This window comes from Hyla sarda, chromosome 5, assembly GCF_029499605.1.
Source record: "Hyla sarda isolate aHylSar1 chromosome 5, aHylSar1.hap1, whole genome shotgun sequence".
NCBI classification, from domain to species: domain Eukaryota; kingdom Metazoa; phylum Chordata; class Amphibia; order Anura; family Hylidae; genus Hyla; species Hyla sarda.
The window spans coordinates 111,395,205-111,411,035 of NC_079193.1; the positions used below are offsets into that span (position 1 = coordinate 111,395,205).

The 15,831-nt window shown below is 39.7% G+C and overlaps 1 protein-coding gene across 2 annotated transcripts in view; it reads left to right on the forward strand.

Moving 5' to 3' along the window:
- CMTM8 (CKLF like MARVEL transmembrane domain containing 8) overlaps positions 1–15,831 on the forward strand; it is a 99,024-nt gene that overhangs the window by 67,377 nt on the left and 15,816 nt on the right. The window contains exon 3 of one of the 2 annotated variants that reach the window (XM_056520093.1): positions 3,622–3,795. The exons of the other annotated variant lie outside the window; for it this stretch is intronic. Coding sequence (XP_056376068.1) covers positions 3,622–3,795 — 174 coding nt within the window. The remainder of the gene's footprint in view (positions 1–3,621; positions 3,796–15,831) is intronic. 2 annotated transcript variants of the gene reach the window in all.

A 15,831-nucleotide genomic window follows, 5' to 3' on the forward strand; every position in this document is an offset into this window, starting at 1 on the left:
TCCATCATTTACACTTTCAAAAAAACAGAAAACAAAATAAAATGGAGTCTGCAAAAGTTTGGGCACCCTGCAGAGTTAATGTCTTGTACTGCCTCCTTTGGCAAGTATCACAGCTTGTAAACGCTTTTTGTAGCCAGCCAAGAGTCTTTCAATTCTTGTTTGAGGTATCTTTGCCCATTCTTCCTTCCAAAAGTCATCCAGTTCTTTGAGATTTCTGGGCTGTCTGTCACGCACTGCTCTTTTAAGGTCTATCCATAGATTTTCAATTATGCTGAGGTCAAGAGATTGTGAAGGCCATGGCAAAACCTTCAGTTTACGCCTCTTGATGTAATTCCCTGTGGATTTCGAGATGTGTTTAGGATCATTATCCATTTGTAGAAGCCATCCTCTTTAACTTCAGCTTTTTCACAGATGGCATCAAGTTAGCATCCAAAATTTGCTGAAATTTTATTGAATCCTTTTTTCCTTCTACTTGTGAGATGCTCTCTGTGCCACTGGCTGCAATACAACACCAAAGCATGATTGATCCACCCCCATGCTTAACAGTTGCACAGAGGTTCTTTTCATTAAATTCTGTTCCCTTCTTCTCCAAACGTACCTTTGCTCATTCCGGCCAAAAAGTTAAATTTTAACCTCATTTGTCCACAAAACTGGTTTCCAAAATGCATCAGGCTTGTCTATATGTTCATTTGCAAAGTTCAAACGCTGATTTTTTTGTGGTGAGGACGTAGAAGAGGTTTTCTTCTGATGACTCTTCCATGAAGACCATATTTGTACAAGTATCTCTTTATAGTGGAATAGTGTGCCACAACTCCAGTGTCTGCCAGATCTTTCTGGAGGGATTGTGCAGTCAAACGATGGTTTTGAATTGTTGTTCTCAATCCTGCGAGCTGTTCTGCCTGATATATTCCTTGGTCTTCCAGATCTTTCTTTAACGTCCACTGTTCCTGATGACTACCATTTCTAAATTACATTCCGAACACAGGATAATGACATCTGAAAACATTTTGCTATCTTCTTATAGCCTTCTCCAGCTTTGTGAGCGTCAACTATTTTCAGTTTCAGATTTCTAGACAACTGCTTAGAAGAACCCATGGTGCTGATTGTTGGGGCAAGATCAGATGAGTCTGGGCATTTAAAACATTTGAGATTGACATCACCTGGTCTTCCCAGATGATTGAGAACAATCCATGACACTGGCAGGTCTCAGTTTTGCAAAGAGGGCAGTGCATGCTATAAATTCTGCAGGGTACCCAAACTTTTGCAGATGCCATTTTTTTTGTTTTGTTATTTTGAAAGTATAAATGATGGAAATAGTCTAACTTTTGTTGACATATTATAAGAATGTCTAATCTGTAATTTGCCTTTTGGAGATTTTTCAATCTTTCCTTGGCTTCTCTATGCACATTAATACAAATTTTTACCTGGGGTGCCCAAACTTTTGATCCCCACTGTACACTGACAGGCAAAAATGCTTTGGTATACTGACAGTCTTTCGTTATGCAGCATTACCAGTCTGGGGGCTTTTGTTAAGATAAGGAATGAATCCCGGCACTCACTTTTCTTCATGCAATAAATTCTGTTTATTTAAACGCAAGACGCGTTTCGGCTATAATCGCCTTTAATCCTCAGTGTCCATAGTGATAGGAATAAACAGAAAACAAAGGAAGTCCTGAGGCTGCGGAGAAGGTAAATATAAACAAATAGCCATGTGCTTGTAGTATTCTTTCATTCATTCAGAAACCTCTTGTTATAAAGTGGATATACTATGTATCTAGAAGACAAATTATATTGAAATGTCAGTCACTCTTTAGGAAGTTATTATAACAATTCGGCAGGATACAATATTTAAAGAAACATGTTTAAAGAAAAACACTTAACTCGTAATCCCTATTGAGACCCCACGGTTCTAATGTATTCAGCCGATGAATCCAATAGGCTTCACGCTTATGTAGTAATTTTTTGATGCCCCCCCCCCCCCCCCCGTGAAACCTGTATCTCTTGAATGACTTGATATTTTAATTGTGCAATAGTATGATTATGTGAGTGAAAATGGGCAGGAATAGGAAAAAACAGATTGGCACAACCTGATAGTAGATTTGTGGTGGTTTATTCTGTCTCCTATATGCTGACCTGTTTCGCCTACATATAGTAGACCACACGGACATTTAATTAAATAGATAACATTTTTTTTATTTACATGTGAAAAAACCTTTTATTGTAATTTTTTGGCCAGTGTGTGGATGAGATATATGGTCACCTTTAATTATAATATTACATTGACTGCACTGCAAACATGGAAAAGTGCCTAATATTCTGAATTTAAGAAATTGTTGCTTAGGAATTTTTTGTGAAGAGCCTACATCTGCCTTAATTAATTTATCTCTCAGGTTTGGGGGGCGCTTATTACAAATTAGCGGGGTCTCTTTGAGTTCTTCAATTGTCTGGTATGATTTATTAAGTAGGGGCCAGTGTTCATGTATGATCTTATCAATTTTATATTGGAGTGGGTGAAAAAATCTGACAAAGGGAATACGTTTATTGGTATTAGAACTTCTCTCTTTATCAATTTTTGCTTCTTTGAGGATTCTGTCCGGATATCCGCATTCTATGAATTTGTTATCTAGTTCTCTGAGTCTCTCTAGTGTGAACATCGCTCACAATACGTTGGATTCTCTTGTATTGAGAGCGAGGTATTGCTTTCTTGACTGCAGGAGGATGAGAACTAGTAAATAATAAATTATGGTCTGTCTCTTTTCTATACAAATCAGTGTATAGCCCACCGTTTTCATTTTTTAACACCTTGGTGTCCACAAAGTGAATTTTATCCTGACTGTCAGTCATTGTGAACTTGAGTTCCGGATGAATGGAATTTAATTTTTCAAAAACTCTGAGTAGGGTGGAATGTGGCCCCTCCCATATGCAAATAATATCGTCAATAAATCGTTTCCATATTTTAGCATGTGCTAAAAAATCAGCATCATTATATACGTGTAATTCTTCGAATAATGACATGTAAGCATTTGCATACGGGGGGGGGGGCACATTCTCCCCCATTGCCGAGCCTTGTTTCTGTAAAAAAAATATTGATCCTCAAAAAGGAAATAATTTTCAAAAAGTACTATCTCAAGAAGTTCCAAGAAAAATGGGGGCTTTTGTTAGGCTGCCATGGCAAACTTTAGCACCCAGGAATGTTTTTATGGGGTGTGATGGGTAACAAAGGGAACCCTTTTCATCTGTTAAACCACCTACATGCCACAATCTCTATTGATCACAGTATATTGAGTGACAACTGTATTATTTAGAATACATCCGGAACTGACCAATCCCAAGCATCAGGTCACCATGGTGAATGAGAATTTTGTAGTGGCCCCTCCATTCCTGCACTAATTCCCCCACCGTTCCGCTCCACAGCGGACATCAGGAGACCATGACAGCCAATCAGCAGGTTCTGTGGTCATCACACTCCATGCTCAGGAGTACAAAGTGTGGCTGCCTTGGCTGCTCATGTGAAAATCATATTTAATTGACTAATTTCCATTTTTAATCTATCAGACCTATCATTTCACACTTAAGATTATCTAATCCACTTTTTCTGCTTTTTTTTTTCTCCTTTTTTAGGTTTTTGGATTTTTGGTCTGGGCTCTAATAGCTGGCTCTGAATATTTTCTATTTCCTACCTTTGGCTGGGTGATGTTTGTAGCGGTATTCTCCTGGGTCCTTACTGCGTTCCTATTCATTATTTATATTACAAGAGCACACACCAGAATCTCTAAAGTGCCATGGACGTTAGTAGTAAGTATATTTCTTCAATGTTTGTATGTATGCATCTTTGTAAAACATAGAAGGCCTCCAATATTTAAACAATTGTAAGCTAAAAAGTTTGTCTTGTACCCACTTAACAGGTTCTGTTCTAATGTCATAATGCTATGCTTTCTTCCGGAATACCCAGGAGACTAGAAAAATCCAGAAACTTCTGGGACTCGCATCACTGAAATAAAATGATAATAAAAGCATTCAAGAGCATTAGCTAGCCCAAAATGGTACCATAAAAACTACAGAGCATGGTGCAAAACAATATGCTCACATGGTTCTGTGGACAGAAAAAGAAACATTATATGGATTAGAATGTCATTTTTAAGAGAATCTGACAGCTAGTTCACCCGCATTAAACCCAGCATACTGGGTTAAAGTGTAGGTGAAGCGCTGTAAAATGAGGGGTTATTCCTTGAAATATGTTTTCTAGGTACTGTTATGCTTGTAAATAGTTTCATTTCTAATGCACCCCAGTGCACATTGGAGGGTGGGGAAAAGGCTGGCAGAGTGCCCCTTGTCTCCTACATAAACCCCTGTTGGCCACGCCCCTTCATTATGATTGAAATTAAGGCAATGGGAAAGCACAGTGAGTAGATGCTAGGGTGCATTAGAAATTTAAACAATTTAAAAGCACAACACAGAACCTAGTGAACGTATTTCAGTAACCTCTCATTTTACAGCTCTTCACCTGCACTAGAACCCAGTTTAATGGGATCAGTACACGTGAACTAGCAGTCAGGTTCTCTTTAAAGCATTTTTTTAAATATTTTTTTTACAGTAGTAAATTGCGACAAAAATGACCCTAATTACTACCCCCCCCCCCCCCTGACCCCCCAACTACATTCACCCTACATTTTTTTGTTTTGTAAAATCATGGTTGCCATTACAAAGTATAACTGATACCACAAAAACTAGATGGGAAAAATCAGAGTTCTGGCTTCTTGAAGGCAAAGAGAAAAGACTCAACCAATTTTCATTTATGCACCATGGATGAGTGAGAACACTGCACTACTGTGTTTCCAGCAGTTCTCACACCTGGACTTGGCCATGACATTGTGCTGGAGAAAGTGCACTGGGTTTAACCCCTTAAGGACTCAGCCCATTTTGGCCTTAAGGACTCAGACAATTTAATTTTTAAGTTTTCGTTTTTTCCTTCTCGCCTTCTAAAAATCATAACTCTTTTATATTTTCATCCACAGACTAGTATAGGGCTTGTTTTTTGCGCGACCAGTTGTCCTTTGTAAATACATCACTCATTATATCATAAAATGTATGGCGCAACCAAAAAACACTATTTTTGTGGGGAAAGTAAAAAGAAAAACGCAATTTTGCTAATTTTGGAAGGTTTCGTTTTCACGCCGTACAATTTACGGTAAAAATGACATGTGTTCTTTATTCTGGGGGTCAATACGATTAAAATGATACCCATGATTACATACTTTTATATTCTTGTTGTGCTTAAAAAAAATCACAAACTTTTTAACCAAATTAGTACGTTTATAATCCCTTTATTTTGATGACCTATAACTTTTTTTATTTTTCCGTATAAGCGGCGGTATGAGGGCTCATTTTTTGCGCCATGATCTGTACTTTTTTTTTTATACCACATTTGCATATAAAACTTTTAATACATTTTTTTTATAATTTTTTTAAACAAAATGTATTAAAGTAGCAATTTTGGACTTTTTTTTTTTTACGTTCACGCCGTTCACCGTAGGGGATCATTAACATTTTATTTTAATAGATCGGACATTTACGCATGCGGCGATACCAAATATGTCTTAAATTTATTTTTTTACGCTTTTTGGGGGTAAAATAGGAAAAAACGGACGTTTTACTTTTTATTGGGGGAAGGGGATTTTTCACTTTTTTCACTTAATTTTTTTTACACTTGAATAGTCCCCATAGGGGACTATTCATAGCAATACCATGATTGCTAATACTGATCTGTTCTATGTATAGGACATAGAACAGATCAGTGTTATCGGTCATCTTCTGCTCTGGTCTGCTCGATCTCAGACCAGAGCAGGAGACGCCGGGAGCCGGAAGGTGAGGGGACCTCCGTGCTGCGTTCTGAACGATCGGATCCCCGCAGCAGCGCTGCGGGCGATCCGATCATTCATTGAAATCGCGTACTGCCGCAGATGTCGGGATCTGTATTGATCCCGGCATTTGAGGGGTTAATGGCGGATGCCCGCGAAATCGCGTTAAGTACCACCGCACCAGGACGTACATTTACGTCCTGTGTCCTTAAGGGGTTAACAGGCATAGGACATCCATATAAGCTTTGGCTGCAGCCATCTATACATACTATGGAGAAGGCTCATGAGCTCTCGGGTGCTGTACCTATTAGGCCTCAAATAGGATTACATTTTGTGCCATTCAAAAGTACAATAGGTCAAGCCCTCATATGGCTCTGTTGAGCTAGGGCTCTTACAAGGCAGAGAGGATTTTAAAAAACAAAGATAAGAGAAGTCCTAATTTTACAGGCTTAGGCTACTTTCACACTGTAAATTTGCTCCGTTTTAAAGACCCATTATAATGTCCTGTTAGGAAAACCCTTAAAAACGGCCATTACAAGATCCCATACGGCCATTACAAAATTCTATTCAAGTCTATGGGATTTTGTGATTAGCAGTTATCTCCTGTTATAGCCCCCTATGAATAACAGACGTTATTTGTGACGGGAGAAAAAGTGCATGTAACGTTTTTTTCTCCCGTCACAAATAACACCCGTTATTCATAACGGGCTATAACAGGTGATAACGGCTCATCACAAAATCCCATAGACTTGAATGGGATTTTGTAATGGCCATATGGGATTTTTTTAACGGCCGTTTTTAAGGGTTTTCCTAACGGGACATTATAACTGGTCTTTAAAACGGAGCAACTTTGTAGTGTGAAAGCAGCCTTTGTAGAGACATTGCTTGCCTCTAGGGACAACAGTAGATTAGTAGCTACTAGGTTTCATTTTGATTGGGAAAAAGCAGTTTGTAAGATTGTCTTTTTAGAGGCTTTATATGTTCTTTGTCCTCATATATGTTTTATACTGTTGAATTCTACAATATGTGCTATATTTATTAACCTTTAATACAATTTGAACATTTCATTGATTTTACCTTCCCTTCCATGACGACATCAATTAAACATGTGGTAAGATGTTTCTTGAGTGGGATTTTCTAATGTATCCTCCTCGTAATACTCTAGTGTAGAAGAATTAACTGTGGCGCTTTTAGGCCATGAGTCATTTGATGCATTCTTTTTAATAATTTACACTCTAAGCTCTCCACACCCACAAACCAAATCTGAATTCAGATAGAAGCTATGAAATAGGTTGATTATTGTAAAGAAATATGCAATTTAGTGATGAATTTCTGCATTTTAATTTAATATTTGCATACCACATACTTGTATCTTTACATCAGATTACAGCTGGATTCACCCACAGCTTTTTTTTTCCGTATTTTTATCTCAACACCTGCTGAGATTTTTATTTAATTGTAATCATTATATTACATTTTTAATTCCAGATATACTCATTTTAATGATTGTTAATTTTTTTGTGTATTTTTATTTTTGAATCAGTTACCTTTTTACCATAAAATGGCAAGAAAAAAAATTATATATTTTTGTGTTGGAATTAATATAGATCAGCAGAGCCCAAATCTAACTCTATACTATGCAGTACCATAGAACTGATCAGTATAGTCAATATTGCTTATAAAATTTTTTTTTTTCTTTTATGATTTTTAAAATATAAAAAAATATATACAAAATAAAAAACTATTAAAACACAGCATTATTGATCCTGTTCTGTTAATATCATAATTTTTGGTCACATATCATGTATCACAGAAATCAGATTTTTCACCTGGAAAATATTCAGGTTATCCCCATCCCCATCTTCATGTGAACATACCCTTAGACTTAAAAATCTATAGGAAAAAAATGCATGCGTTTGCACCATTATATCAACATTATTTGCATGAATCAATAGTACAGGTGTGGAGAAAAATAACATAAGGCCCCTTTTCAAACTGCCAGTATGCTCCAGCAAATTCGGCCATCAAACTCTTTTTTTTTTTTTTTTTTTTCCTTCAGCTTGCCGGGCCGTAATTTTGCCGGTGCATGCCGGCAAATAACAGGTCCCGATGGACCCCATTGTCTTCAATTGCTTCCGTTATTTTTGGAGAGAAAAGCCGGAGGAAAAGACTGTGCAAGCACAATTTTTTTTTTTCCTCTGGCTGTCTCCGGCAGCGTGAAACCAAAGTCTTATAAGAAAAAGTTTTGTTTTGTTTTTTTCCCTCTTATCTTGATTCTTTCCTCATACCTTCTGGTAAACTTCCATTCAGTGTAAAAAGCAGATAAAGGCCAGCTTCTACTTATAAGATGGACTAACCAATCACACAGAAATTAGATTACATGCTGCCCTTAGAAGTGTATGGCGAAAGTAAGGGTGAGGAGAGAGAGATGGTAGAGGGAATACTTTTAGAAAGTGGATTAAGAGCACTCACTCGGGGGCTTGATTCAGCTTAGACTTACCTGATGTCATATAATGCCTTCCATGCTGCTGCTGTTTGTTTAGTATAGCAAAGAATGGCAGCTTGTCCTGAAAGTGACCTGATACCATAGGTAAAGTTTAAAATGTTGGTTGCATTTTAAGCATTAAACAAATGCAGTTAAAATCTCTGCAAAACACTGACTTCAACCTAAAATGCTAGCCTGGGTCGCCAACTAATGTACGTACTTTATTGCTACTGAATAAATAAAAAAGGATAACAGAACCCATGAGATTTTCTGTGACTATCTGAAACAAAGGGCCTATAAGATGGCCTATAAGATGCCAAAATAAGGGTATTTTCCAACTTCAGTAGGTAGTTATGTCAGACAAACATCTGCTGCATAGTTATAATAAATTACACTTAGTGGCATCTGTAATACGTTGGGTCCCATAGTAACAAAAACCTGTATACCATGCAGTATACTATATTTTAACTGTGGCCAGCTCAATGAAATGGCACAGAGATATGCACTGTTCCATCCAGCAGACACCCCCTCCCCTTGCACATGTCCCAAACGGAGGCTAAAATGACACACCTTTAGCCTCCGTCGGGTTTATGAACCTGTCCTGGGATTTACATTAAACAGAATTGGCTGTATGCTGCATGATTGAATGCCCACTAGATTAAGGGCATTTTTAAAACGTAAATAAAAGTTGTTACTTTTGTTAGGTTCGACCCCCAAAGGTTGAGTCGTCATCTGTCGGTGGATTCCCAATTAGTGCGCTGAAGGCTTGTAAGGGGCTGCAGTCACCCTACCCTCCCCCAGCGCCACCTGCCACTTCAAATCAAGACACAGACGCAACTGCTGTGACTAAGCCGAGGGCAGTAACAAGACTGGCCCCTTTTTTACTTAAAATAAGCTTTCTTATACACATATATAGAACATGCGCAGTAAACTTTAAATTGTATCAAATAAATAATTTGCGTAGTCAGCAGAAAGTTGAATACAAAAATACATAGCTAAGCTTAAATCTAATAAGCCATTGTTTCAAGGACACATCTATGGTAAGAAAAGATAACAGTTCTGCATCCCCTGTCCTGTAGCCTTGAAAATAAAACACCAATTGTCTCAAGTCCAAAAATTCAGATGTTATGTAGAAAAAACAAGAATCACAAAATGGAGTCTCCTCTACCCAATTCTATCATCTCCCCCTTTGACATAATCATCTGAAAGAATTGGATCCTCCAGGTAAGGTGTATAGCAGGCCTTTCCTCAGGTGCTATCCCAGACCGCGAGTTGTCCGAGGGAACCAAGTCTTCTTTAATTGGCTCCGTCCCCTGAGTAATGGACCGGGATCCTCACCAGGAAGAGTTTCAGGTGTGATGTCAATCTAGAAACAAAAGAAAGAGAGGAGACATGAGAACCTGGAAACAAATGCTGATCATTTTTTCTTCTACATCCTGGGAAAACGGCATAAAATATTTAACCCATTCATTTGAAGTAAACAATACTCAGTATTTACTGATTCTATATTTGCAGAGACTTATGCATATCATCAAAAGCTTTATAACGAAATAAGATAAAAGAATAACAACTGCGACTTGTAATATAAAGTGTAAGGCACCTCCTATCCATCCTCCAATACCTTTCAACCAGGTGGCTGGGTTCATTATGGAGAAAGTGTCTCCCCACCATTTATCTTTTATTTTTGTCATTGTCTTTAGCATACTGTTCCCTTAGTTTTTGTATGTTTTCAAGTTGGTGGTGCATCTGGATGGTACCTGTGGTGTCTATGTAGTGCCAGCAAGTGGGGCCTATGATCTGGCACATTCCCCCTTGAGCAGCGGTGAGGTAATCAAGAACTATTGTGTGCTGGTTAGTCACTATCATCTGATTTTGTACAGACAGAGGTGTTAGTGATTTCCAGAATATCATATATTTGGCCGACAAGGTAGTCAGTGGCCTCAACTAATTTGTCCCACATTTGCATCATCATGGGGTATACAAAGAGAGTGCTGAGGGTTTATTGGCTGTTCCTATTTGAACTACGTGTGGTCTTCCATTTTCTCTTTCCTGCTGCTCTCTGGTATAGCATGTGTCTTGGGACTGCTCTCATGTCAACAAAAGTCGAGGGAGTGAGTCTGGCTAGGGTGCATGTACCATTAACCCCTACCTGCAACCACTTGTAGGCCCCCCTTCCGCATACCCAATAGGTGTCTCTTGGGAGTTCCCAAAAATGAGGAGTGTTGATTTATCAGTTTATGAACTATGTCAATCAGTCTTGAGGCGTTAGTCATGTAGCACCATCCGGGTTTCTGTCCTAATGTACCACAGTAACCTACATCTTGGTTATTACATGTCGGGTCATAGGGCTGGTAATATGAGGATTCACTACATTTTTGATGTCCTGTCATGTTATGACACTCTTCTCCGGTACCTTGAGGAAAAGGTGTATTATTCAGTCAGTTTTTGTCATGTAAGTACCTCTCTATTTGGCTAGGCTTAAGTGTATCGGTACTTACAGACATTCTGCTAAAACTGACCTTTATCCCCTGGGTGGGTATTTGTCCTAGGTCTAGTATTTGTGTGACTTCCCATACTACCCAGGAGCCCCCCTTGAAGGTCAGTATCTGCTGTGGTCCTTGTCCAAAACTGCTCAGGTTTCCCTGCCACCAGGGTTGCCCAATCCACCCCACTATTGGAATCCCCACTGAAGTGTTCCAATTTTCTGTGTACCGTGTCTTGTTGCTTGCTAATGTGTCAAAGCAATCCCCCTGGAACCTCTCATGGTGATATAGGGATAGCAAAATAAGGCATACTCTGGGCAGATGTAGGTGCATGTGAACATATCCAGCAAACTTTCACTGTGAGATTTTGTGCCAACTTTAAGTGGTGTGTTAAAAACTTATCTGGATACTTTTCTAGCTCATCATGTAAGGTTGTGATGGAACATATTAGACAGTTAAACAGAAACCAAAGTATTGTCATGGTCAGATACCGCCCTTTTACAGTGTGATGCATGAATCCAGTTGGCTTTTCCTTGCAGCTTGACTGATGTGGCTGTAGTCAAGAGGACTTGGTATGGTCCTTCAAATCAGGGGTCGAGGGACTTCCTGGTATGTTTCTTTACATACATGTAGTCTCCAGGCTGTAGTGTGTGGGTTCCTTCAATGCTGTCCGGTCTGGAAGGGAAGAAAACACAACACTTGCCCACATGTTAGTTTCAGATAATTTCACAAGAACTGCACATATGAGGACAGATTCTCATACTAATGTTATAACTGTAATATATCCTCCACATGGGGTAGGCCTCAGGTCAGCCTAAAGAGATCAACACACACCAAGACAAAACACACAGCCTGAACAAGGGGTCAAGCTTATGTAATCTACCTGGACTCTCTAGAGCAGACTGGCTTTGGGTATACTCTCAGGGGGCTGGTATAGTCCTCCCTGGATTGTATAAAACACAGGTCATACAGGCTTGAAGAAAAGCTGCTGCAATGAAGATACCAGGGGCTATCCAGGATTTGTCTATGACTTACAGCATGGCACCTTTGGACAAATGTGTTTTCCCCCATATGCCGTCTTTCCTCCTCTGCCCCTTAACATCCTCCAAGATTCTTTTTACAGCGACATCTGCCTGTTGTGAAGGTTTTTTTCCACACTCACCTCCACATCTGACAGATATCACTGACAGTGCGGCAACTGCCTCTGTAGTGGTCAGCCAACTCATTATTTTGGGCTTCTAAAGTAAGTCTTAGTATGGGCCCTAATTCTGACAATTCCCACCTCCTCTGACATTAGCAGCCCCTTCCATGAGTGCTCCCACTCTTCATCTTTGATTGGTCTGCCTGAAGAGGTGAGAAAAGTCTTCCAGATAAGTCTGTTAGCGGTTTTACCCCAGCCAAGTCTGTAAGCTTCAGTTATTGTAGCCAACTCATTACCTTTTTGCCCTGGGCAACAAGGTAGTTTGTTCCGCTTTTGACTACTTGGTGTCATGCAGAATGTATACCCCATGAAGAATCATGTGAGAACCCTGCTGTCTCCTGTAACGTTAACTCTATAAAGGCATTCATCAACATCATTATACACAGAGTTTGTAATCTTCTCCCCCCTCCTTCCTCCCCCCTTGGAGCCAAAACATTATCCAGCAGAGAGAAATGGAAATGGATTCAAGGTTAGAGGAGTGTAACAGAGGCAGAACAGTATTTTTTTTTTTTTAAGAACACATCATAAGCAAGGAGAGGCAAAGGGTTAAATGACTAATCCAAGAATGATCAGTGACATACAATGAAATACAGATAGGGAACACTAAAATATTAAACAGATATCAAGACACAGGATCAGGATTAGTAAAACAGTCACAAACCAACAACAGTTAAAGACCTAGTGTTCAGACACAAACATTGAATTTTATCTTTAGAGATCAGAAATCACAACCAAACAAAACTAATGGTGACACAAAGATATATATACACAAACATACTCAGACACAAGCTTATCAGTAGCCCTCTAAAACAGCCACACTGAGAGATTATATTCTGCTTCATTCAACTAAAACATTGCATACGCCAGAATTTCCACTAATCCGGCAACTTCCACATTTACTAAATTTATATACTGCAAAATATGAAACTTAATTTATCCCATGAAATTAAACAGTTTTTGAATGCTTTTAGTAAATATCGCACAAGGTAAACACTTATTTCTTTGTCTATAGTATGTGACGTACAAGCCCCTCCGTTTGGAATTTTGGGCGCTGGCTAGTCCCTGGATGCCATTTTTAGACCATAAAGGTATCATACCTCAAATAAGAGAAGAGAAAAAAAGTTTCATTTCACGTTCTCTACCATCACAAGACTCACTTAAAAATGTTGCATGTTAGACACACCATGTTCTGCATACACAGTAGACAACACAACTTAATAAACCAAACAACCTGTATGGCAATAACAAACATACACATAGATTTCACAGAAAGCTTCTATTTTCTTCACTTAGCTTTTGTTTTAGTCAACTCAACTTGTCAACATTCCCATAACCTTCTGTCTTTCCAATGCTGATTACTCAGTATTCCATCACTGTCACATTCTGATTTCATTCTTCACTCCATACATCCCTTTAGTCCTGCTAGTTATGGTCACGGGAACTATAAGGGCAGGGGAGTTGCCCTTTAAGGTGACCTAGCAAATGGCAGGTCAGTCCTGAGTTTGAGCATCTCTTTGTCTGATGCTGACTGTCTTTGCCTGTTGTATCCGGTGTGTCACCCCCCTCGTCAGCAAAACGTTTTCTGCAGTTCTTTTTTATATGTCCTGACTTGTCACAATAATAACAAATTGGGGGTCCCCGGGGCTTATCACTGTTATTCCGGCCCTCACCTTGGGATTTTACAGAGACATATGCTATTGTGGTCTTTTTGGGGGCTACCTTCAGGTCAAGTTCTATCCCCTGGGCTTTTGCTAACAGGTCTGGGGCTCAAGCTGCCGTCCTCCAGTCGGGGGTACTTAATTTTAGTTTTTCCCTTATCTGGGGTCTTAGACCGTCCACAAAAGCACGTACAAACAGTCTCTGTATTGCGTCACTGTTCATGTCCGAATCTTCTAGACTGGGGTAATAGTCAGATACAGTCTGGGTCGGGGTTTGAGTACCTACTGTTACCGTCCCCCTTTCTCTGTCTTTGCGTACAAGAGTTGAGAGGTAGTAAACGTCTGTCTGGAGGTCGCTATTTTCCATTTATTCTTCTTATCGTCATATGTCCAACCTTCGTCAACACATTGTGTGGAGGCACTGATCAAGCATCTGACTTGATAATCCCAATTGTGATCTTTCACTATGCCTTTCTTTCTCTCTGAAATAGTTTTCCAAACTTCTGGATTCAATTGGTCATTTTTTGGAACATGGAATGCCTTCAGTATTCTCCCTAGCTGGACTACTGCATCCTTGCTGTGTAACTCTTCAAGGATTGTTTTAAGAGCGTGTATCTGGGGTTCTCCGTCTGCATTCTTGGACATTAGCTGACCCATCCTTAACCGTCCGGTCCTAAGTAGCTTATTGGGGAAAACCTCGGAAGATATGTTTCACTCGTTGCCTTCTCCTTAGGCGACTAAGAGGTTAAAAAGGCTCTCCTGGCCTTTTTCCTGACAATTCGGTTTTAGACATTAGCTAACTCATACTAGCCGTCCGGTCCTAGGTAGCTTATTGGGGAAAACCTCTGAAGGTATGTTTCCCTCGTTGCCGTCCTCCTAGGCGACTAATATGCTAAAAAGGCTCTCCTGGCCTTTACCTGACTCATCCTAGCCGTCCAGTCCTAAGTAGCTTATTGGGGAAAACCTCGTAAGGTATCTTTCCCTCGTTGCCTTCTCCTTAGGCGACTAGTATATTAAAAGGCTCTCCTGGCCTTTTCCTGTGATGTATGACAATTCTGTATCCTATCCGCAAAGCGAATAGACAAATGCAACCAATAGCAATAACTGTCATCCACATCACTCTTATAGGGTCAGCGTCCGTCTAGATGTGTTTTACCACACCTTATTCCCCCCAGACTACACAGGCTTATCACGCGAATCCTGTCCTGGACTTATGATTTATACCAGGCTCTTGCTAGCAGCCAGATAATGGTTTATGTGATAGTATGGGATTTAAGCATAATCTATGACCCTGTTAGGCGCTTTCACAGGCCAAACTTTCATAAAATCACATACCATCCTCTCTTGGCTCATACATTCATTCCATGTCTCCTTGCGGAGTAACAGTGTACTTATCCAACCAACAGAAGGTATATTGGTTCTTGGTCTATTCAAATAGACCTACTATCACAGGAGTTTAGCTATTCTAAAACCAAGTCTAAGTGCAGGACCCACAGCCACAGATCTCAGGAGGGCACAGATGTAAGAAAATACAGCTTTTCTTACCTGGCCAGGTTTTGTGCAGTCTGTAGTCTCCAGAGGCCCAAGCCGTAGAGATCCCGCACTATAGCTGAGATGCTCCTTGTAAATCAGCAGGTCCCTGTTCGGGCGCCAAATAATTTTAGGTTTGACCCCAAAGGTCGAGTCTTCTTCTGTCGGTGGATTGCCAATTAGTGCGCTGAAGGCTTGTAAGTGGCTGGAGTCACCCTACCCTCCCCCAGCGCCACCTGCCACTTCAAATCAAGACACAGACGCAACTGCTGTGACTAAGCTGAGGGCAGTAACAAGACTGGCCCCTTTTTACTTAAAATAAGCTTTCTTATACACGTATATAGGACATGCACAGTAAACTTTAAATTGAGGAGTTATTTAGGAAATTCAGGAGTTATGTAGGAAAAACAAGAATCACAAAATGGAGTCTCCTCTACCCAATTCTATCACTTTGAATACCTGCTTTATGCATAATGTAGCTTCCACTACAAAACAGGATTGTAATTAACTGTCTCTACAGGGGACCAACATTTTCTAAAGACTCTTGATATCTTACCAACTAACACAACTTTGGCATTAATGCTTTCCTGCATCACTTATCCTTCCTTCTCCTAAA